The sequence below is a fragment of the Prionailurus bengalensis genome, chromosome B1 (assembly GCF_016509475.1).
Source record: "Prionailurus bengalensis isolate Pbe53 chromosome B1, Fcat_Pben_1.1_paternal_pri, whole genome shotgun sequence".
Taxonomy (NCBI): Eukaryota; Metazoa; Chordata; class Mammalia; order Carnivora; family Felidae; genus Prionailurus; species Prionailurus bengalensis.
In genome coordinates, this window is record NC_057344.1 from 48,929,722 (window position 1) to 48,953,146 (window position 23,425).

The 23,425-nt window shown below is 45.9% G+C and overlaps 1 protein-coding gene across 1 annotated transcript in view; it reads left to right on the forward strand.

The window, feature by feature from the left end:
* EPHX2 (epoxide hydrolase 2) overlaps positions 1-23,425 on the forward strand; it is an 84,933-nt gene that overhangs the window by 27,789 nt on the left and 33,719 nt on the right. Inside the window, exons 6-12 of the mRNA XM_043564707.1 lie at positions 470-544; positions 4,790-4,885; positions 5,417-5,495; positions 8,126-8,160; positions 14,418-14,444; positions 16,878-16,963; positions 20,761-20,872. Of these exons, the coding sequence (XP_043420642.1) occupies positions 470-544; positions 4,790-4,885; positions 5,417-5,495; positions 8,126-8,160; positions 14,418-14,444; positions 16,878-16,963; positions 20,761-20,872 (510 nt within the window). The remainder of the gene's footprint in view (positions 1-469; positions 545-4,789; positions 4,886-5,416; positions 5,496-8,125; positions 8,161-14,417; positions 14,445-16,877; positions 16,964-20,760; positions 20,873-23,425) is intronic.

The window sequence follows — 23,425 nt, forward strand, 5'->3', positions numbered from 1 at the left end:
AAGTACAAAATCTCAGTGTTTTAGAGCAGTTGGTTTTTGTTGTTTTTTTTTTTTCCTTATGTGAAGTTCAGTTGGTGGCAGCCAGGGGCTTTGCTTCATGCAGCCGTTCAAAGACCCGGGTTGACGGAGGACCCACCGTCTTCCGCTGGTGGTTTCCCAGGTCACACCAGGCTCTCAGCTGGGAGAGGCGGGGTAGAGAATTTAGAGAATTGAGGGGGATTTTAATGGGTCAGGCTGACAGGCCAAAGCCTTCTGTCAGAGGACTCAGTCATGGGCTACTCTGACCTGAGAGAGAGGGGAGAAGAGAAATGTAGCTGTGTGCCTGCAGGAGAGGGACATGGGCTGGGAAATCCCCGGAGGACTCAGGAGGCCACGGCACAGGCCAGCACTCTGGAGTTCTGGAAGCTCTCTCAGAATTTCTCACAGAAGGAGGCTGCTACCTCTCTTACTGTACCTCTTTTCCGTTCAGCCTCTCCAAGTTGCCACCGCTCTGCCAATCGCATGCAATCCGAGGGATGTGAGCCACGGCTATGTGCCAATAAAGGTATGTGAGCGCTCTCTCCCAGGCCGCCGTGCCCTCCCTAAATAGGTCACCTACATGGACCTGCAGAGACATTTGTTAAATGCTGAGGGTAGCCGAACATCCGCTGCTTGTAGGGAAATAGTACTTCCCACGAGTATCAGTCCACAGAAGTCAGAAGGCACCACGCCTTAGGATATGCAAAGCAGTGTGACAGATGTAGTCAGACTCCTTTGGAACAACAGGTTATATGGGGCCCTGAGTGGCCTGGAAGTGCTAAAGGGCATGTGTGTCTGGCCTGTGTTCTGGGGAGAACTTGTTTCTATTCCAACACATATTCATCACCCACTGCCTTGGTGTCGGCAAGGGCCAGGTATGAGAACAAGACAGACTCGTTCTCAAGGAACCCAGAGTGAGGACAAAGGACAGAAGTGGTCATTAAAACATCTGGCGGTCAGGGCTATGGCAAAGCCAAGGCCATGTGCAGAGGGGCCTTGACTCCTGACCCAGCCAGGATACAGAGCAGGGTGTTAGAATGTCCTAACCCCATTCAGTGGGTTCACTTTGGGATCTCTCTTAATTTGTCATTGGTCCCATTTAAATGAAAAGGGACCCAAAGCTGCAGGTCAGCTTGTATGCTAAACAAGATGGGACAGTTGCTTTGGAGACAGGCAGAACCAGTTTGAATCCTGGCATGGGCACCAAGTTTGCAAGTTTAGGTACATTTCTTTTTTTCTTTTTTTTAATAATTCTTTTTAAGTTTATTTATTTATTTTGAGAGAGAGAGAGTACAAGCTGGGGAGGGGCAGAGAGAGAGAGAGAGAGAGAGAGAGAGAGAGAGAGAGAATCCCAAGCAGGCTCTGTAGAATCAGCACAGAGCCTGACATGGGGCTCAAACTCACGAAACCGCGAGATCATGACCTGAGCTTAAATCAAGAGTCAGACGCTTAGCCGACTGAATCACCTAGGTGCCCCCAGGTACATTTCTTTATCACTCTGAATCTCAGTGTACGCAGCTTTATAATGAGGTGATACTAATACCTGCCTTCAGCGTTCTTGTGTGGATTACAGTTGACCCTTGAACAACACGGGTTTGAATAGCATGGGTCCACTCATATGAGGATTTTGTAAGTACAGTGCTCTAGATGCATTTTCTCTCCCTTATGATTTTCTCAGATACGTTTTCTTTCCTCTAGCTCACTTTATTGTAAGATTCCAGCATATGAGACGTAGAACACAAAATACGTGTTAATCAACTATTATCGGTAAGGCTTCCGGTCAGCAGCAAGCTAGTAATAGTTCAGTTTTGGGGGAGTCAAAAGTTACATGCAGATGTTCGACTCTGGGTGGGGGTCAGTACCCCTTGTTCCCACCTTGTTCAAGGGTCAACAGTAATTAAAATACTGCATGCAGACCACGGGGCGTAGTACCCCCTGCTGCCCTGGAGGACAGCCCCTCCAATATTTACTGGGTATTTGTTATTTGCCAGGCACGGAGAGAAATACCGAGATGAATGGAGGGTCTTCTGTGACCTCAGGAATCTTCCAGTCTACTGAGATAAACATTTACAGGTCCTTGTATAATAGTGGTGCCTGGAGCACTTGGGATGGGCCCTGTGAGGGCGGAGGCTGCCGTGGTGAATGCTTAGCAGCCATGGTGAGGTAGGCACGGAAGGATAAATGGAAGCCGGATAGAAAGAAAGGGCTGAGCGCTGCCCCTCCTGTAACCTTGGGGGCTCCTGAAGGGGTGAACGTTTCATGAGGTCCCCTCACACCTCATCTCCGGTATTGAGGAGCTAGGGACTCTTTCCCTGGGGCCTGGGGTCTGGGCTGTATCCTTGTGGCTTCAACGCCAAGGACAGGGTTGTTCTTCTCCTCTGAGGCTTGAAGGTCCAGTCCCTTTTGATACATTTCTCATTTGACCTTGAAGGAGTGTGATCAGAGCTGCTTTATAACCCCCTCTGTCTTCGCTCCAAATTAAAGGCCTGGGGCGGCCACTTCTGGGGCAGAGCTATTCCTTGTATCTTCCCTGAATGCTGGTGCAGTCCAGCCTGGGTTCGATCTTTCTCATTTTCTGGCTTTCTGGTAATTTTAACATATCACATAAAGGATGGGAAAGTACGTGCGTTTGCTGGGCTACTCAGTCAAATACGAAGCAGTGAGAGGGGGCCTTTGAGTTAGGCTTCACTTACAACAGAGGCAGATTAAGATCATTTTAGGGGCACCTGGGTGGCTCAGTTGGTTAAGCGGCCAACTTCAGCTCAGGTCATGATCTCGCGGTCTGTGAGTTCAAGCCCCGCGTTGGGCTCTGTGCTGACAGCTCAGAGCCTGGAGCCTGTTTCAGATTCTGTGTCTCCCTCTCTCTCTGACCCTCCCCTGTTCATGCTCTGTCTCTCTCTGTCTCAAAAATAAATAAATGTTTAAAAAAAATCATTTTACTGGAGAAATAAGTCAGTCAGAGAAAGATACCCCATGTTTTCACTCATATGTAGATCTTGAGAAACTTAACAGAAGACCATGGCGGGAGGGGAAGGGAGGAAAAATAAAGGGAGGAAAAATAAAATATAAATAATATAAAAAAAAGATCATTTCACTGGACATTAGTACTAGAACATTTTTCAATATAAGGAGTATAGAATTTCAAGTTAAATCCTTCCCTTTGCCAAGTACCAACCGGAACACTATGGAACATATTCTGATAAGACTGTAGACCATGAAGGAGTATGTGAAATGCCAGCCAAATGCTTTCTCGAGCAAAATAACTCCTTGGGAATCATGAGTGAAACTTCCGGTTTGGAACATGGAGTTTGGAGTAATCGGAGATGCAGCTAAATAGAATTGCTCCAAGTGAATTTCTAGATGCAAAGCTTATTTTTCTCATTTCTTTCCATTAGAAAGTTGGAGACACATACTTTGGGGGAAAATAGAGCACTTTGACTCCATATTGCTTTAGTTCATGTGCTTAGACCACACGATAATGATTGAAGTAGGTTCAGTACTAAAACAAACAATCCCAAGGTTTCAGTGGCCCAACACCAAGTTTGTTTTCTTGCTTGCAGAGCAGTCCAGTGTGGGGTAGGAGTGGGTGTTCTCCATGCAGTTGTTCAAGCAGCCAGGCTCCTTCTTTCTGCTGGCTCTCACTTTCTTGAGGCCCTAACTATCCAGGAGCAGATAGGAAAAGGAGGAGGACCAAGTGTGGGAGGGTTATACGGGCCCAGGATGTAGCACATACTTCTCTTACTCATATACCTTTGGCCAGAACTCGGCCACATGGCCACATCCATTGTGAGGAAGTGGGGGAGGTCTGGAAGATGCTGTCAGGTGCCAGGGAGAAGAGAACACAGATACAGAGCTCTAGCAGCCTCTGACACACAGAGCCCAGAAAGGACAAGAAGTTAGCAAAGCTTGAAGAAGACTTTATATCCAAGAGATAAATAATTTTTAGGGGCATCTAGGTGGCTCTGTTGGTTAAATGTCCAAGTCTTTTTTTTTTTTTAACACTTTTTCATTTTTGAGAGAGACAGAGAAGGACAGAGCATGAGCAGGGGAGGGGCAGAGAGCTGGAGACACTGCATCCGAAGCAGGCTCCAGGTTCTGAGCTATCAGCACAAAACCAGACACAGGGCATGAACCCACGAACCGTGAGGTTATGACCTAAGCCAAAGTTGGACGCTTAACCAACTGAGACACCCAGGTGCCCCAAATGCCCAACTCTTGGTTTGGGCTCAGGTCATGATCTCATGGTTTATGGGTTCAAGCCCCGTGTCAGGCTCTGCAGTGACCGCGCGAGCCTGCTTGGGATTCTCTATCTCCTTCTCTCTTCCCCTCCCTGCAAAATGAATAAATTTAAAAAAAAAAGATAAACAATTTTTAACAAAGCAATCCTGGTATTCTGTATGTTAACATGAATATTACACTGTGCACAAAATCAGCCCAGTTTAAAATACAGAAGACCTGTCAAACAGTACCAGAAACTCTGACAGTATGAGGGCCTTTCAGGGAGGAAGGCCGAGTTGTTTTGTTCTTCTTTCCAACATTATAACCTTCTTTTCAGGCTTCCTATGTGCCTAGGAAAGCTGCCTGTTTTTAATGCACTTTGGCCAGTTGTCTTCTTGAACATCTTCTAGCACTGGGGTCTTGAGCTGAGCAAACTGGGCCATGTGAGGTCTGGCAATACACTGAGACGGCCTGGGGCAGCCTGCAGAAGGCGTACCTGGTTCTGCCCAGCCTGGTGCTGTGGTCACTACCCGCTCACCTCTCTTTTCTACAGCCTGGGGTGCGTATGCATTTTGTGGAGCTGGGCGCCGGTCCTGCCGTGTGCCTGTGCCATGGATTTCCGGAGAGCTGGTTCTCTTGGAGGTACCAGGTAAAGGAAACTGGGGGAAGGTATGCCCCAGCCAGGGGGAGGGGAAGAGAGGGGAAAGCCTAGGTGGTATGGCCTAGAGTAGAATGCCCTTAAGAAGCTGAAAACTTAACAGTGGAGCATCGCCTTGAACGTGTGACCATGTGATACCTCAGAAGTGTTGGGGCCAGATCTCAGAGCTGTGCTAGCCCCATATGCCACTTTTGCAGATTAGAAAAAGGCAGATTCTTCCGGACACTTTATGCCACCTGCTGGGAAGCCTTTGTAATGAATATAGAAATCTGCAAGATCTGTGCTATGCTAAGAAAAATGCTTAGGTGTAGCATTAGATGCAGTATACGAGCCCTACCACTCTGCATGGCCACCCTATCCAGGTGGGCTTGTTCCAGCCTCATGGTGGTGATTCCAGATAGTGCCACATGGCGCTTTGAGTTGAGCCATTTACAAGAACGGGGACAGAAGGAAGAAAGAAGGAGTGTCGGCAAAAGACTGATGAGGCCGCACTTGAGTGTACCTGAACTGTTTGTTTTCTAGATCCCTGCTCTGGCTCAGGCGGGTTTCCGGGTGCTAGCTCTGGATATGAAAGGCTATGGAGAGTCGTCTGCTCCTCCTGGTAGGTTAGCTGTCTCACAGCTGTCCTGTGTTGGTTATGCCTTCTGCCAGAGCTCTCCAACTGCACTGACTTTCCCTGGGCCCACGTTGGAGCAAGCAGCCCTTCAAGGGGGTCTGACTTTGCCCTTCCTCTCTCCTTCAGTGATCTGTGTCTGTGCACTTTGGGCTCAGATATCCCTGCTCTGCATTACCTGAAAGAACACAAGAAACCCAATGGCCTATGCCCTGAGGAAGTCTCCCACTGGTCTGGGAGGATATAGGGCATAGGATGTACCATCCAGCTATAGAACTTTTTCCATCTTGCAGAACTCTGTACTCCTTAAGCACTAATTCCCCATTCCCCTTTCCCTAGCCCCTGGCAACTACCTTTCTCTCTATCTATGAATTTGACTACTCCAGTCATCTCTAAGTAGATCATACAATATTTATCCTTTTGTGACTGGCTGATATCACTTAGCATGATGTCTTCAAGATTCATCCACATTGTGGCATATATCACAATTTCCTTCCTTTTGGAGGCTGAATAATACTTCATTGTAACTATAGATCACATTTTGTTTATCCATCTATTCATCAATGGACATTTGTGTTGCCTCCACCTTCTGGCTAATGTTGAATAATGCTGCTACAAATATGGGTATGCAGTATCTGCTTGAGTTCCTCCTTTCAGTTTTTTGGGGTGTATACCCAGAAGTGGAACTGCTGGATCATACAGTAATTGGTAGGCCAGATTCTTAACCCAGGGTCTCCGGATCCCAGATGGAGCCTATCTAAGGATGGGCATCAGGGGCCTATGAACCCGAGTCTATGTGTGGATTTATGAGCACTTGCCTGGGGTGAGGGAGTCTACTGCTTTATCAGTTTCAGAGGGGTTCTCAGCCCCAAACTGTTAAGCTCCCCAGGTGGGGACAGGAACGTGTTACAGCCAGGCCTGTGGCAGAATCCCTGTCCCTCCCGGTGCCAGCCGTGCTGTTAGCCATGGCAGCTCAGCTCAGTGAACCAAACAAGCTGCTCGTCACCCCTTCCCTGAGCTGCCTCCCCCGTGTTCACATCAAGCCTATTGTGTCGAGTTTGAAGCCAGCTGACATGAACTGGCCCTCAGGTGACCACCAGTCGAGTGCCTCCATGATTGTTCCCTGATTGTCATGGTATCGACTTAGCGGCTACTCACTGCCTCTTGAGTGGTGCAGAGGCACTTTTGACAAAAAGAAAGCTTCTAGTCCAAACACCCAGGAAAGACATTTAAGGGTTCCCCCCCCAAAATTAATTATTAAGATATTTATTTTTATTCATCTCTATTATGATCTTCCCTGAATCCCCTAGGCGTAACTTAGTAATTAACTTATCATTCAGGCTAGAACACTATTAAAAGAAACACAAACTGAACTGTTCTGGATGAATTGGGACTTATACATACCCTAATTATAACTTTTTTTAAGAAAATAATAATTTACACGTTAACCGTTGCTAAAGATTATACACAACGTGAATTCTAAAGCCAAGCATGATGATCTGGAATGCATACAAATACATTGCAGATCATTTGTATGTAATCTTCATATCATTTGGCAATAGATTTTAAATAACACATTATTTTCCTTTAAAACCGTGACTCCGTTATCCTGCTATTTTCTCTCTTCCCTTGTTGCTAGTGAAAAGTCCCATGCCATTCTGATCTGTGAGGCTTTCTATGTGACCGTTTTCTTTTTCCTCACCCTTGATACCTTTAGGATCTTTTTATTTATCTTGCTGTGTTCTAAAATTTTATGATGTTATATACCATGATCTGGGTCTCTTTTCATCCACTTTTCTGGGTACATATATCTTTTAGTTCTTGGAAGGTTCCTTGAATTATTTATTCAATAGTTTTTTTCTTCTGTTTTCTCTTCTTTCTTTCTTTTTCTTTTTTGCTTTCTGGAATTGCTATTATTATTAAAATGTTCGTACTACCCAAAGTGATCTATAGATTCAGTGGAATCCTTATTTAAAATTCCAATGGCATTTTTTACAGAAATAGAAAAAACAATTCTACAATTCATATGATCCACCAAAAAAACCCTAATAGTCAAATCAGTCTTTAGAAAGAACGAAGCTGAAGGACTCATACTTCCTGGTTTCGAAATATATTACAGAGCTACAGTAATCAAAACAAGGTGGTATTGGTATAAAGAAGGACATATGGCCAATGGAACTGAGTAGAGAGCCCAGAAATAAATCCACGCCTGAACTGTCAGCTGATCTTTGACTAGGTGTCTAGAACATACCCTAGGGGAGAGAGCAGTCTCTTCAACCAGTGATGCTGGGAAAATTGGATATCCACATGCAAGAGAATGAAATTGGACCCTTACCTCACACCCTACACAAAAGTCAACTCAAAATGGATTAAAGACTTAAATGTAAGACCTGAAACTAAAACTCTTAGAGGAAAGCATAAATGAAAAGCTTTGTGCCATTGACCTTGACAGTGATTTCATGGACGTGACCCCAAAAGCACAGGAAACAAAACCAAAAATAAGTAGACTACAGCAATCTAAAGATTTAATAAGATATATTTTTTTTGGCAAAGGGGCCCTCTTAGTTTGTTGGTAATTTTCAAGTATGTTAATTAATTGTCTTTATTTTTAATGGCAGAAATAGAAGAATATTCCTTGGAAGTGTTATGCAAGGTAAGGAAGATCTTTGGGTAACATTTGTAACATCGTTTCTGTCCTGGTGTTTTCGCTGATACCAGATAGAAGTATGGGTATTCATTAAACCCTAGGAAAGCGTTTTACAGCATTTGGGTATACAATCTTACGGACAGTTCAGATGGTATTTCAAAATGATAGCCGACATTTACTGTATATCTTCCAACATTTGATGGAAGAAGAAACTGAGTCACCAGGAGGTGAAGTAATTGCCTGAGGTCAACAGCTAGTAGAGCCAGGTCTGACCTCTGCCACAGCTCCCACGGCCTTCCTCGTAGCCACTCCCCAACTCACCTTGCCATCCTGAGGATTTTATTTTTTATTTTTATTTTTTTTTATTTAAAAGAAAATGTTTTTTAATGTTTATTTGTGAGAGAGAGAGACAGAGCACCAGTGGGGGAGGGACAGAGAAAGACACACACACAGAATCCCAAGCAAGCTCCAGGCTCTGAGCTGTCAGCACAGAGCCCGACGTTGGGCTGAAACTCACGAACCGCGAGATCATGACCTAAGCCGAAGTTGGATGCTTAACCGACTGAGCCACCCAGGCACCCTCCATCCTGAAGATTTTAAAAATTATTTTGGTAAAGATGTGTTGGCCAGACCTAGGGAGTTAGCGTGTGGATTGGTAGCTGTAATGGCGCTCCTATTCTAGGTGAAGCGTAAGCACCATCAGGGAGGGGACCCTCATTTCAGGGCTTGCAAGAGGAAGCCAAGGCTGAGGTGAGGAGACTGTGTCCCAAGGCTCCATGAGCCCTTGGGAAAAGCAAGGCGGGGAGCCTTAGCTGGGGGAGCCAAGGGGAAGAAATAGCCTCTTGGTTGGCCGGAAAGCTGGCGATGCTGATGATGATGCTAAAATTACAAGAAGATTCCATCTAGGAGTCATAGCTCTGTTTGGATCTCTTCCAAACCAGGCCCACACATAGGCTTTGGTGCCTTAGAAGAGGAGCATTGATAAAACCTTACTTTCCAGTTGGGGTTGTCCTTCCTTCCTCAATTTCTGAGTCTTTACCTCTTTCACTCTGCCACTTCTGATCTTGCTCATATCTCCCCTGAAATCCTGCCAAGATCTCCACAGCGACCCGGTGGGGAGGGGGGTGGGTTCTCCCCATCCCCCTGATGTCCCCTAACTGGACCCCTACTTCTTTGTGTCAAAATTGGTTCTTAAGACAGATACATCGGGTCGTTTGACATAATTGCCTTCCAGAAGAAGGCAATTCTTTTACTAAAACAAACAAGATAAAATGTGAGGCTCCTGTCCTCCAACTCCACCCTTTAAAAGTCATTCGTATGTCCACTACTAGGTATTCACACAAAAGAATTTTTAAAAATATGTCCACCAAAAACCTGGACGTGAATGTTCACAGCAGCATTATTCACAAAAGCCAAAAAGTGGAAACGACCCCAATGTTCAATAACTGATGAATGGATAAAAAATATGGGACATATTCATACAATGGAATAGTATTCAGCCATAAACAGGCATGAGATCATGATGCATGCTTCAACATGAATGACCCTTAAAAACATTATGCTAAGATAAGCCAGTCACAAATGGCCACGTATTGTATAATTCCATTTGGGAGAAATTTCCAGAAGAGGTCAGAAATGAAATTAATGGTTGCCAAGGGCTAGAGGAAATGGGGAACTGTTTACGGGTACAAGGTTTCTTTTTGGCATGATGAAATGTTCTGTAACTAGATCGCAGTGGTGATCTCACAACTCTGTAACTACACTAAGCTCCGTTGAATTGTTTATTTTAAACAGGTGAATTTTATGGTATATGAGTCATAGTTCAATAAAGCTGTCATTTGAAAAATTATCAGCACGATATTTATAATGTAAAATTTTTTTTTAAACCCTCTATGTAATCTTTTTTAAAAAATTACCTGCATGGGGCGCCTGGGTGGCGCAGTCGGTTGAGCGTCCGACTTCAGCCAGGTCACGATCTCGCGGTCCGTGAGTTTGAGCCCCGCGTCGGGCTCTGGGCTGATGGCTCAGAGCCTGGAGCCTGTTTCCGATTCTGTGTCTCCCTCTCTCTCTGCCCCTCCCCCGTTCATGCTCTGTCTCTCTCCCAAAAATAAATAAACATTGAAAAAAAAAATTAAAAAAAAAAATTACCTGCATAAACTTTAAATATAAGAAACTGAATAAAGAGCCATATACTGCTTATCTTCAAGTGCCCACAAAAATCCTTCTCTCAACTACACCCCCCCCCAAATATATTGAAAACTTTTTTTTTTTCCTTAACCACAAATCTTTAAATGTATGTGCCAGTTCATCATACAACTGCTATTTGTTTTAGAATAAGTATCTTTAGGGGGCGCCTGGGTGGCTCAGTCTGTTAAGTGTCTGACTTCGGCCCAGGTCATGATCTCATGGTTCATGGGTTTGAGCCCTGCATCAGACTCTGTGCAGACAGCTCAGAGCCTGGAGACTGCTCAGGTTCTGTGTCTCCCTCTCTCTCTACCCTACCCCTCTCCTTCCCTCCCCCCTTCCTTCCCTCCCTCCCTCTCTCTCTCTCAAAAAATAAATAAACATTAAAAAATTTTTTTCGAATAAGTACCTTTAGGGAACCATGAACGTATTCTCTGTGTGTCTGTAGTCTTAGGATTCCAAATTAGGGGTGTTGGAATGCAACATAGCAATAACATTGAGAGGCTTATCCACACCCAGTTGCCCCTTTCATTGTGTTTGACCTTGAGTAAGTCATTTAACCTTTCCAGGTCATGCTATCAAGTATAAGATGCAGTCAGAGGGATGTACTTCATGTTCTCAAGACCCCTCCTGATCTGAGTGTGATTCTTAGTTTTGTGGTGTTAAAATAGCAAAAATTCAACCAAGTAAATTATAAAGATCTATTTGGTTTTATGAATCGATTCATAAATCAGACAGCATTCCATCTAGCAAGTAGAGGGGAACTCACTCCGAAGGGCTACAGAAAAGATTGTTAAAGGTAGAGAGGGAGTGGAAAGAAGGAAATTATTAGCAGAGAATCCATTGTTTTAGGCAAGGTGGCCCTTCTAAGGGGAACGGAAAGGGTACTGACCAGGAAATTCCCATGTTGATTGGTTGTAGGTTACATTTAGGGGTGCCTGGGCAGCTTAGTCTGTTAAGCACCGACTTTGGCTCAGGTCATGATCTTGTGGTCCCTGGGTTTGAGCCCCGTGTGGGGCTCTGTGCTGATGGCTCGGAGCCTGGAGCCTGCTCTGGATTCTGTGTCTCCCTCTCTCTCTGGTTCTTCACCACTCGCATGCTCTCTCTGTCTCTCAAAAATACACATTAAAAAAATTTTTTTTAAAAAGAAGTTTACATTTATAGGAGGTTGAAACTGCAGTCAGACTGTGTATTGAGTGTTGGTTTTCTGACTTGGGGCCTTTACCTAAGTGATCCCATTTTAGGTCTGATTTTCTTTTTAAGAGTAGGATGTGGAAATAACACTGAACTAATCTTCAGTCTCTCTGTGGTTAATTGCAAAGTAAGAAGAAGCTCTCTGGTGTCTCTTATAAGAACACTGATCCTATCTGATCAGGACCCTACCCTCGTGACCTCACTGAACCTTAATTACTTCTGTAAAGACACTATCTTCAAATATAATCACACTGGGGATTAGGGCTTTAACATGTGGATTTTGAGGGACACAAACATTCAGTCCATAATGAAACTTTCTGACAACATAGTATGGTGCCTTCCAATAATCGTTCCCCTGTCTTTGGGGGGAAAGATGAAAATAAAAACCATTAAACTAATGACCTAATTATATCAATACTGAGTATCTACATTAAAAGAAAACAACAACAAATTGTGCACATTTTAACCAATGGAACCTGTCATCTGCACTTGCTTTCCAACGTTCTTCAGGGGAGCAGTGAGGGGTTTGCCTGCTGCTCCCTACCTAGTGAGGTTGTCACTGTGACCCCCAGATTTCTGGGCAGGCTTGGGAGCTGGGGTAGCAAAAGGAGCCAGAAAACCTTTAACATTCTTTCTCTTTGAAGAATGTTACTGTCACTGGCTGTAGGCAGAACTCTGTGTGTGTCCCCCAACCCCGCCAAAAAGGATGTTCCCATTTGGTGGATGTCCCCATCGGAACTGAGGCCACAGTGGAGAATAACTGAACACTTTTTAATGCTCTTAGGGCTCTGTGGGAAGCCCTTTGTCTTCTATCATGCTATCCTTCTATCCTGAAGTTTCCATCTCCTTGCTTAGTGTAGAAGAACAAAAGATAGGCCTTGCCCGGAGAAGGAAAAAAAGCTCGCCTTTCATTTTGGAAGCGCCTAAAACAGGAGGCGAGGGAAATACAATCACATTTATTTTCTAAGTCTTCAAACTTTTATGGTGCAAATCTCCGCAGCCTCCAGTGAGGGCAGTGATCTAGGGAATCAAAAACAAATTAGGGACTTCTCAATTGGTACGGGGGAGGAATCAAGGGACTGGAAAATATTTAAAATAACGCTGTTGGTCCACAGGGCAAACCAGGATAGCTTTGAAGGCTTTGGTGTTGAATTTTTTTTTATGTTTATTTACTTTGAGAGAGAGAGAGAGAGTGGAAGCACAAGCAGGAGAGGGAGAGAGAGAGAGAGAGAGAGAAGGAGGGAGGGAGAGAATTGCAAGCAGGCTCTGTGCTGTCAGAGCAGAGCCTGACACAGGGCTCAAACCCATGACCTGTGAGATCAGGATCTGAGCTAAAATCAAGAGTCAGACACTTAACTGACTGAGCCACCCAGGCGCCCCTTGATGTTAAATTTTTGAAATCAGATAGACTTGGAATCAGTCCCAGTTCTGCCTGACTAGCCGTGTTGGCCTTGGCTGCATTTGACCATTTGGCCGCTGTGAGCCTCAGCTACCTCATCTGTAGAGTGGGCATACAGATGCGTGAGGGGAAAGGATGTGAATTGAGTGGCCAAGCTAGGGCTCCAGAGATAGAGCTCCATAGACTCTTTAATTATAGCAAGCAGAGCACAGGCTCAGGTAAACAGGGGGTAGCGTTGACAAGTTAGATGGGACCATATAGGAGGAGTGAGGTGGGGAAGCCGGAAGGTGGTGTGGCTTTCTGCAGGGGCTGAATGGCACGTCAGGTCTCTGATTCATTCTGTCTACACCTCTGCTCTGTCCTACCCTCCCTCCATCCCCAGCAGGATTCCCCTGCTTACTCATTTTGTACCTGGCCCAATATGGCATCCCCAAGTCCTGATTCTGGATGACCCTCATCTCCAGCACCTCCACACATCTCAGACCCCTTTTCCAGACCCCGAGCTTGCTGGCGGCTGTGGCCAGGAGCCCCCATGTGTGCTGCGGGACAAGGGGCAGGAGCTCACTGTCCTGGGGCAAGGCAAGCAGCCAGCCCTCCGCACAGCAGTTTTCTTCCCCTTTCTTTCTCCCGGGAAGAAGGCATGATTTCTGTCTTACGATGGATGTTGCCCAGTTAGGGATGTGCACCAACATACACTGAATAATTCACTGTGCTTATCTGAGGTCAGCCTGGTTACTGAGAGGATGCTGGAAGGGGAAGGGAGAGAACTCACAAGCGAGGGAAATGACTGAACGTTGTATTCGTGTGCTCAGGCTGCCATAACCAAGTACCACAGACTGGGAGGCTTAAACAACAGAAATTTATTCTCTCACCATTCTGGAGGCTGGAGCCCGTCCAGCTCGAGATCAAGGTGTCGGCAGGGTTTCATCTGAAGCTTATTGGTGGCCATTTCTCCCTGTGTCTTCACTTGGGCTTTCCTCTGTGCGTGTCTGTGTTGAGACCTTTTGTTCTTTTTTTTTTTAATTTTTTTTAATGTTTTTATTTATTTTTGAGACAGAGACAAGAGCATGGGCAGGGGAGGGGCAAAGAGAGAGGGAGACACAGAATCTGAAGCAGGCTCCAGGCTCTGAGCTGTTAGCACAGAGCCTGACGCAGGGCTCAAACTCACGGACTGTGAGATCATGACCTGAGCTGAAGCTGGATGATTAACCAACTGAGCCACCCAGGCGCCCCGAGACCTTTTGTTCTTATAAAGACACTGGCCAACTTGGATCATGGCTTACTCTGATGACCTCATTTTAACTTCCTCTTTAATGCCCCTGTCTCCAAATACAGTCACATTCCAAGGTCCTGGGGTAGGGGTGATATTAGGGCTTCAACATGTGAATTTGGGGAAGACACAATATAGCCCATAAAAAGGCAGATACAGGGGAAGCAGCTGAGGTGGGTGTATACAATTTCTGATTTTTTGTCTTTTCTTTCTTAGGAGATGGTAACCTTCCTGGATAAGTTGGTAAGTCATTATTTTAAACTGATTTCTGGAGAATTCTGTTTGTGTGGGCAATTAAAGATGTACCTTTGTTTTGTTTGTGTTTTGAGAGAGAGAGAGTAAGGAAGGGGCAGAGGGAAAGTGGGGGGGCAGAGACAGAGAGAGAGAGAGAGAGAGAGAGAGAGAGAGAGATTCTCAAGTAGGCTCTACACCCAGCACAGAGCCTGATGCGGGGCTTGATCCCACAACAGGGAGATTATTACCTGAACCGAAATCAAGAGTCAGACGTTGAACCGACTGAGCCACCTGGGCGCCCCAAAGATGGAACTGTCAAAGGTGTCAGCTGTTAGAACCCTCAAGGAGAGTGGCAAGGGCAGGAATGACACTTCGGGGACAGTGGGAGGCAGGGTAGGTGCTCAGGAGGAAGTATAGACACAGAGATGGCATTGTGGAGAACAGTGTAGAGCCAAGCTTGTTTTGTTTTTTTTGTTTCATGAAAAGCATTTTCCAGGATACTTCTTTTGGCCTTGAGCCAGGGTCAAGAGCTTTGTGTCAAGATGTTTGGGAAATATCCTATAGGCTGATATTTCACAACTTTTAAAACCGTATATCTATCCCTTTGGAAAGACCTGAAGTCAAATTCCTTCATTTAACATCATGTGGAATGTCAAACACAAAGCAGATCAATGGTGGTGATCTGAGACTATGCTTCTGCTTTTTACTTGTGTAAGTTTGAGATCGCAGTTAGGTAGTACACTTTCCCTGTCCTCAATTAGGTCACAGTGGCAGGATGAGGACAGCGGGACCTAGACTGAGGCGGAGAAGGGCTGAGCCAGGACAGTGACCGTGGAGGGGTAGCGAAGAGAGAACCCCAAAATGGCACATTTAGTGCCTGTTTGTTGGATATGAGAGTCAGGAGGACAATTCAAGATGACCCAGGGGTTCCAGTTGGGCAGCAAGGCATGGTGCCAGCCACTGTAGGCAACGAGGCAAAGGTGTCACTGTCCTCACCCTCTGCAGATTCTCGGTCCCGCAGAATCAGCTTTGGACCTTTTGAGAATGAGGGGGAGGGACATCTAAAAGGACATGGCCTGGTGTGGCCACCCCAGTTCCAACTCTAGAAGATTTCTGTCCGGCTGAGAAAGTCTCTTACTCTGATTGTTGGAAGAGAACCCCGGTGGCTGTCGGCTGCTGGGCTGGGTGTCCCTCCCTAGCCCAGGCATTACTGGGACACGCGGGAAGGAAGCTGGGCCCATTGCTGGTGAGGAGGTCACCCGCCACCTGGAGGTGGAAGCTGAAGCCATTAGAGTAGTAGATGGGTTCCCAAGGACAAGCCTGAGAGCTGAGCCATGAAGTAACTCCTGTGAGAGAGGAAGAGGAGGGGGTAGACTCAGTGAGTGAGAAAAGAACCTGGAAAGCATAGAGTCACAGAGGCCCAGGGAAGAACATTTTAAAGGAAATGTCTGATGCTGCAGAACAGTCAGAAGAGTGAGAGCTGAGAGGGCAAAAAACTGTTACCAGTGATTAATAGCCTTTAAGAGGGAAGTTTCAGTGGACTCGGGTAGCAGGGAAGAACCCAAGTTGTGGGGCCTTAGGAAGGTCGCCAGGCAGGTGACTGGCGTGGATCACTGGGAAGTTGGACACAAGACAAAAGTGTGGCAAGGGAGCTGAGGCAGGGAGCTGCTTTTCAAGATGAAGGGCCCTCATGTGGCTGACTGGGGCCAGCAGGGCTGGGTGGAGGCGTGAGCCTGATTTTAAGTTGGGGAAGATTGGGTCTGAGTTACCATCCATGTGGCCTTGGGCAAGTGGCCTAACAACTGCGAGCCTGTCTTCCTGTTTGTAAAACGTGTATTCGAAGGTTATTGGGAGAATTCCAGACAATGGGTGCACATGCTACCTACAGCACCTGTTTTAGGAGGTCCTCAATAAAAGGGAGCTGTTGTCATCCATTGTAGCAGCAGCAAAAGAAAGGAAGACACAGGTAGAGAGAGAGGGATTAAAGATGTCTCTGAAGTTTTAGTGGTTGGTTAAGGGAGGGAAGATCCCAAAAGAATGGGGAGAGAATCACAGTCACTCAGTGAAAAGTGAACATGGAACACAGGGAGGTAAGTCATACTAACTTGAAGACAAAAAGTAGAGAAAGAGGTGAAACACACTTTGATTTGAGGGAAGGTAGAGAGGGAGAGGATTTGTGGCCAGTGGCCTTAGTGTTCTAAGAAGATGTAGGAGACCAGTCATCTGCAGAGGCTCTGTGGGGCTGGTGTGTGGGAAGGGAGGCCTGAAGAGGGTGGACATTGGGGGAGCTAATGCGTGGTCAGTGGAGGACAGGTCCTAGAAAGTGAAGGAAAGGATTGCCAGACGAGGGTTTGGGCCTCCAGGGAGCACAAGGCATTGGGCTCTCAGCATCCCATCCCAGAAACCTGCCCACATTCAGTTCATGTCTTTATCCTTCACTAGGGGATCACTCAAGCAGTGTTCATTGGCCACGACTGGGGAGGCATGCTGGTGTGGAACATGGCTCTCTTCTACCCGGAGAGAGTGAGGTAATTAGGCCGCAGAATTTGGCCCAGAGTTTGGACTTGAATTCCTGTTAGAATCCTTCGTCAGGTCTTGAACTGCAGTCAACTTCTTGAGAACAAATAGATTATCTGGGAAGGCAACATGTAACTTCTTAGTGCCCATTGATGAGTTAATGTCTTAGGAAGCAAGGCCTGTCCCAGTTACCAGTAATGGGACAGATAACTCAGGGCCTGGGTAGCCACTGGGAATGTAGGAGAATGTAGATGTTTGGGGGGAGTGGGTGAGGCAGCAAGGGTGGTGGGGTCATAGAGCTGAGTGCCAGGAGAAACTTCAGCCCTGGACCAGGAGTTAGGAAACGTGCCTTTCAGTTTTGCCATGACTGGCTGTGTGATGAATCATTTCACCCGTTAGGCCTTGGTTTCCTCAATGATAGCATAGTAATGGTAACTCCTTTTGACTATATAACCTGCAAAATGCTGTGCAGGTATCAGGTTAGAATGGCATTTTGTGACCACCATCACATCGTTCACAGTCATTCTTAGAATGGCATCAGAGCATTCGCGGGAGCTTTCAAAGGACAGATTTTGAACCCAGAGAGCCAGGTGGTCTTTGTAGCCATCCCCCAGTTGTGCTGGCAACTGTAGTTAAAGCGTGTTGTGTGACCTCCTATTTCAGCTTGGGATCTTAGCGTATTAAATCAACATCATCCTTAGCTATCTGTATTTCCCTAACTAATCCAGTCACTTTTTCTTTCATTGAGTTTATAATGGAAACACTGGAGAACTTTGTTCAGCTCAACATCAGCTCAAATGGTAGGATGATATCGAAGACCAACATGAATCAAACACTTCCTGAAATATTTGTAAAGTTTTTGCACTCTTGTCCCTCTGATCTCATTAGCTTCTCTCTCTGTCCTCTCTTTCACTCGGAGTTGAAATAAGAGCTCAGTTCTTAGCAGTTGGGTCACTAGAAAGTTACTCTGTAGACTGTATTAGATGCTTCTTGAAAGGGGTAAAAGGAACTAGAGCAACAAGTTTATGATCTCTACCTTGAAGGAAGTGAAACACCTTCTTGTTGTTTTATTAAACATAGTCTCTGTCTCTCTCCTGTGAGACTTTGAAAATATTTAATATGAGCCCAGTAAAGTTGTGCCCAGAAGAACATTAGGTCTGGGATACATAAGCATGCTCTGGATTCCTGTTCCTCTTCTCATTGTTCTGCTTCCATCCTGTCATTAGTTTGGTAGTAGTTGCTCCTTTTCCATCTATGCTCATCAGAACAGCCCTGTTGCTGCATTCCTGGAGGAGAGGGAAGGAGCCAGGACCCCCTTCCAGGGGTAAAGCTGGCTTTTAAGAATATTGTTGGCATTGTGGTGCCTGGGTGGCGCAGTCGGTTAAGCATCCCACTCGATCTTGGTGCAGGTCAGGTCATGATCTCACAGTTTATGAGTTCGAGCCCCTCATCAGGCTCTGTGTTGATGACATAGAGCCTGCTTGAGATTCTGTCTCTCCTTCTCTCTGCCCCTCACCTGCCCGTGCTCTTTCTTTCTCTCTCCAAATAAATAAATAAACTTAAAAAAAATTAAAAAAAAATCTTTGGCATTGATCTTCACATTTCTAGCCAGATAATGAATGAAAAGGGAAAACCCACCTTTAATGTGGAATATTTCTTTAAATCCTTAGTTTTGTCATTCTATTGAGATAAATTGCAGGGATCTATTTAATGTAAGAGTTGCTTCACTTGTTTGCAAGAATACCTTTTTACATCCTTTCTGTGACAATTATCTAGAGACTCTGCTCCCAAAAGGAGGCTGTGGTTTGGCTTTTTCCAATCTTAATGCAGTTGGCAGCAGCGTTTATATGCTAACATCTCATGTGATGATAATTTTTTTATATATGGAATAAACTGTATGTCAAGGCAATTGAAAAGAAAATCCTATTCAGCTCAGAATGTTAAGCAAAAGCTAGAATTTCTTGACTTGTGATTTAAGTTATGCTTAAAATAGGCTCACTGTGATAACATTGGAAACCTTTAGACATCAGGGTAACTTATTTTGTAGCCTAACCTGCACTGTCTTTTGTGGCTGTTGAACATTTGAAATGTGGCTGGTTCGAATTGAGATTACTCTATGTAGGAAATACCTTCCAGATTTCAAAGACTTGATAGCAAAAAAAGAAAAGGTAAAATATCTTATTAATAATTTTTATATTGATGGCATGTTGAAATGATTAATATTTTAAATATATTGGGTTGAATATTTAAGTATTTAAATCAGCATTAGATTTCAAATTTTAAATATTTTCAGTTAATCTCACGTGTTCCTTTTTACTTGGTTTAAGTGGCTAATAGAAAATTCTAAATTATACGTGTGGCTCATATTGTATTTCTGTTTGTTGGCACTGGGAAAGCCTCACCACTGCTTTCCCTGATTAGTTCAATTGTCCTGCTTATCCTGTTCCTTCTAGTTTTTATCTCCCCCACATATTCTCTCCTCTCTGCTTCTCTTTTGGGAAGGAGTTTCCTTAGGATCACAGTGGGCACAGGATCACTTCACCAGACTAACTGTGCTGGTCGGCTTGTCAGTCCTACCTTCCTGTGGTCGCTCAAATCCACCCATCTCTTTTATTCCCACATCTGCCATCCCGTTCCCCTCGGATGACTTTGTGTATAGTGTAGTGTGCTGGCCCTCTCCTGGCTTTCTGGTGTCCCTCTCTGCATCCATGTCATGTATTCCTGCTTGACCCATCACTTCCTGACTGCAACTTTTGTCTACTCTCCCCTTTTCTCAGAAGCTCTCATGGTTGTCTTGGTTTTCTGCAGCATCTAATCCAGATTCGGGGCCCTTCATGTCTAAGCTCCCAATTGCCCTGCTGGCTTTATTTCACAAGATGCCCCATTAAACGCTTGCCTTTGGCCACATAGATTCTTTGCCCTGTCAAACTCAGCCACCAGCTTTGCCCGCTTCTAGAATTTGCTCATGCTACCCCATGATGTCTCCCTTACAGTATCATTTCCCCTCCCCTGCTCTCTCCGACCCTTAAAAACCAAGTTCAAATTCTCGCTTTTGCATGACATCTTCTGTGATGCCCAAATTTAGAAACTCTTCGTCTCCTTGAACTCCCGTGGTGCTTGTGCTAGTCTTATGGCTCATATCACAGTCCATCTTGTAGTATAGTCATGGGTATATTTGTCTAGCCTTTTAAAATTATAATAAGCTCATCTAGTATTGATTTTATATCTTCTCTCCCTTAGTACACAGCATAAAATTAGCACAGAGTTAAGGGAGGAAAAGAAGGAAGGCAAAATGAATGCATTTGAAAACAATTTTTTTAATGCTCGTCTATTTTTGAGAGAGAGGGTGCAAGTAGGGGAGGGGCACAGAGAGAGGGAGACACAGAATCCTAAGGAGGCTCCAGGCTCTGAGCTGTCAGCACAGAGCCTGACATGGGGCTCGAACCCACAAACAGAGATCATGACCTGAGCTGAAGTCAGACACTTAAGTAGTCGAGCCAACCAGGTGCCCCAAAATGAATGCATTTTTTAAAACTATAATCTAACCAAGGTTGACATGCCACGCACAGTGTGTATGTGTGTCTGTGTCTAAGGCAAGAAGGTGAGAAATACTTCAGTGAGGAAAAAACCGCCGGGCTGGGAGTCAAGCAATTGGACTGCTGACCCCATTCTCCCCCACACTGCTGGTATGAGATCTCATGCATCTCCCTTTCCTGCTCTGAGCTTTCGTGTTGATATGTAAGGTCCTTTCCGGTTTTTATATACTGTCTTCTTACAACGTCTACATCTTGGTATCTTCTTTCCACAGGGCAGTGGCCAGTTTGAATACTCCCTTCATACCAGCCGATCCCAGTGTACCTACAATGGAGAAAATCAAAGCCAATCCTATTTTTGATTACCAGCTCTACTTCCAAGAACCAGTAAGTTCGGGCTCCTGAGAGCAGTGATCCCAGCAAGGTTTTTGTTCTTCTTTCCCCTTTCTCTCTCCATCTCCCCATTGACTTGATTTTCTCTGTGCCGGATAATTTCCCATGGCATTAGTTAGAAATGGTTTTATACCTGGGCTCAGGTGAAACTGGTTCCACAGCCCAGCGGGTCCTTTTCAGGTGATGACACGTTTCTGTGTGTGTGCGTTTGGGGTGGCGGGGGGCAGGGAGTAGGGGTGATGGCGCAGTAGGTTCTCCCATTTCTCTGAAATTGTGGAGTCGGGGGCTGAGCACAGGTCTGGAGGCGCCGTCTCTTAGTTCTGTGCCTGAGAGCCTGCTGAAGCCCTCCTCTTATTGGGGACAGCTCCCGGACTCTTGCCAGGGCCCTCATACCTCACTTGCTGAGGAGTGTGGTTCGTGATTACAGGGAGCACCAGAGCCTAAAATCCCTGCACCAGGCCCCACATGTGCTTTGAGGAGGTTTCTATGCATCACCTCGTGTGCAGCAAGCCCAAGGTGCCTTTCAGAGATGTTCCCTGGAGGTTGGGTGATACCTGTGATGGGGTGTCACTGCCACCTTTCAGGGGGTTTCGCTGACAGCAGCATTGTGAGCCAGCGTCATCTGGCCTCATCTTGGGGACGTGAGGGGACACCTGCATCTCATCCACTGTGGACTCTGGACCCCAATGTCCAGCTACATCTGGGTACTTCCAGAGAGGATAAAGGACATTTCCTTGACACTCTCAAGAGAGAGGATGGATTGAATTAATAAGGAGTACCAAGAGCGTCTCCCCATTTTTCTCACCTAGCCCTTGCCCTTCTGCTGCTCACAGGAGGTACGATTTCCAACCGAGGGTCATAAACATCCCGGCTTCAATTTGGCGAGTAGTGCTTCTCTTAAGAATGATTTTAATTGATAAGATGCTGCCTCGGAAGAGGAACTTTTCGAGTCAGGCAATGACCCGATACATTCAGTGAGACACCAGAAGCCTCCAGCAACATCATGAAAAGATGCTCACTGTATCACATTCTTCATTGAGGCCAGGCCCTACTGTGCCCAGAGTATGGGAAGTGGTGAGCTCCCTTCTGCTCGAATTGAATCAAAGTGTCTTTAATTAGTTTGACGAAGTCTTGACTGGAGGATGGATTAGATGGTGTATTAGCTGCGGCCGCCATAACAAAGTACTATATAGACTGGGGGGCATAAACAATAGAATTGATTATATCACAGTTCTGGAGGCTGGAAGTCCAAGATCAAGGTATCTACATGGTTGGTTCCTTCTAAAGCCTCTCTCCTTGGTTTGTAGATGGCCTCTTCTTGCTGTGTCCTCGGATGGCCTTTCCTCTGTGCACATGTGTTTCTGCATTCAAATTTCCTCTTTTTATAAGGACACCAGTCACAGTGGATGAGGGCCTCTTCCAAAGATCTCATTTTAATGACCTTTTTAGAGACCTCATCTCCAAATATTGTTACCTTCTGAGGTACTAGGGGTTAGGATTTCCTAGGAATTAGGAGGAGACATGGTGTGGCCGGGACAGATGGTAGGGGGAACAGGAACAGTGCCCCTTGGTGGGAGAAGCAGGAGGGTGGGGACAGGATGGAGACAGTGAAGGGGAAGGTTGGGGACTGTGGGAACTGCCCTGTTTGGAAGGAGACGTGGGCAAGTGGGACAGGAAGGAGGTTTAAGTGTCCTTGTGCACCGGCCAATACGCCCGGAGCCTGTAGCTGATGTCGAAAGTCGTAGAGAATCCTCGTAGTTTCGTTGCCATAGATGGCCCCGTGAAAATTCTTCCAGCTGGACTAGAGGTCCGAGTCCTGGTCTCAGGTGTGATGTACTGCCTGCCACCTCTCCCAGGTGTTTGCTTGGCCCCTGTGCATCTCACACTGGAGAAGGGTCTCGAGGTGGGGAGAGAAACAAAGTGTTGGTTTTAGCTGCCTCGGTGGCAGCTGCCATGGCCTTTAGGAACTGGGGAGGGAACAGGGCCCTACCCAGAATTGGGAAGCTGGTGTCTGGATTTTTTTTTTTTTTTTTTTTTTTTTTTTTTTTTGTCTCTTATCTGACCCTTTCTCAATCTCTGGCTCTGCCTGGCACCCACCCCCAAGAGCCCAACCCCCTCCCATGGCCTTCTGTGTGCCCAGAGGACCCCACCCCACAGGTCCTTCCATCGCCAACACCCCATGCTTCCTAGTTCCTTCTCACCCTCTTCCTTCTTCCCTAACCCAGACCCCATGCCTCTGGTGTGGGCACCAGGCCCTTGACACTCGGGCCCCAATTGCCAGGCTGCACCACATGGGGGATCCCGAGGGAGGAGGAGGACATGGGCTTTCACACCCGCTTCTTTCTCTTTTCAACTTTTCAACTTTTTCTTCCTCCTTTTGAATGCAACATGCATGAGAAGACTTGTGTCTGCTGTAAAACAGAGGTGCCCCGTGGTGGGGGGAAGGGCCCAAACATTACATACGTGTGTAAATGTCAGAAATGTTTTGGCTAGTGTTTCTGATGAAGAATCAACAGGCATTATTTCATGTAGCAAATGCTTCTGCAT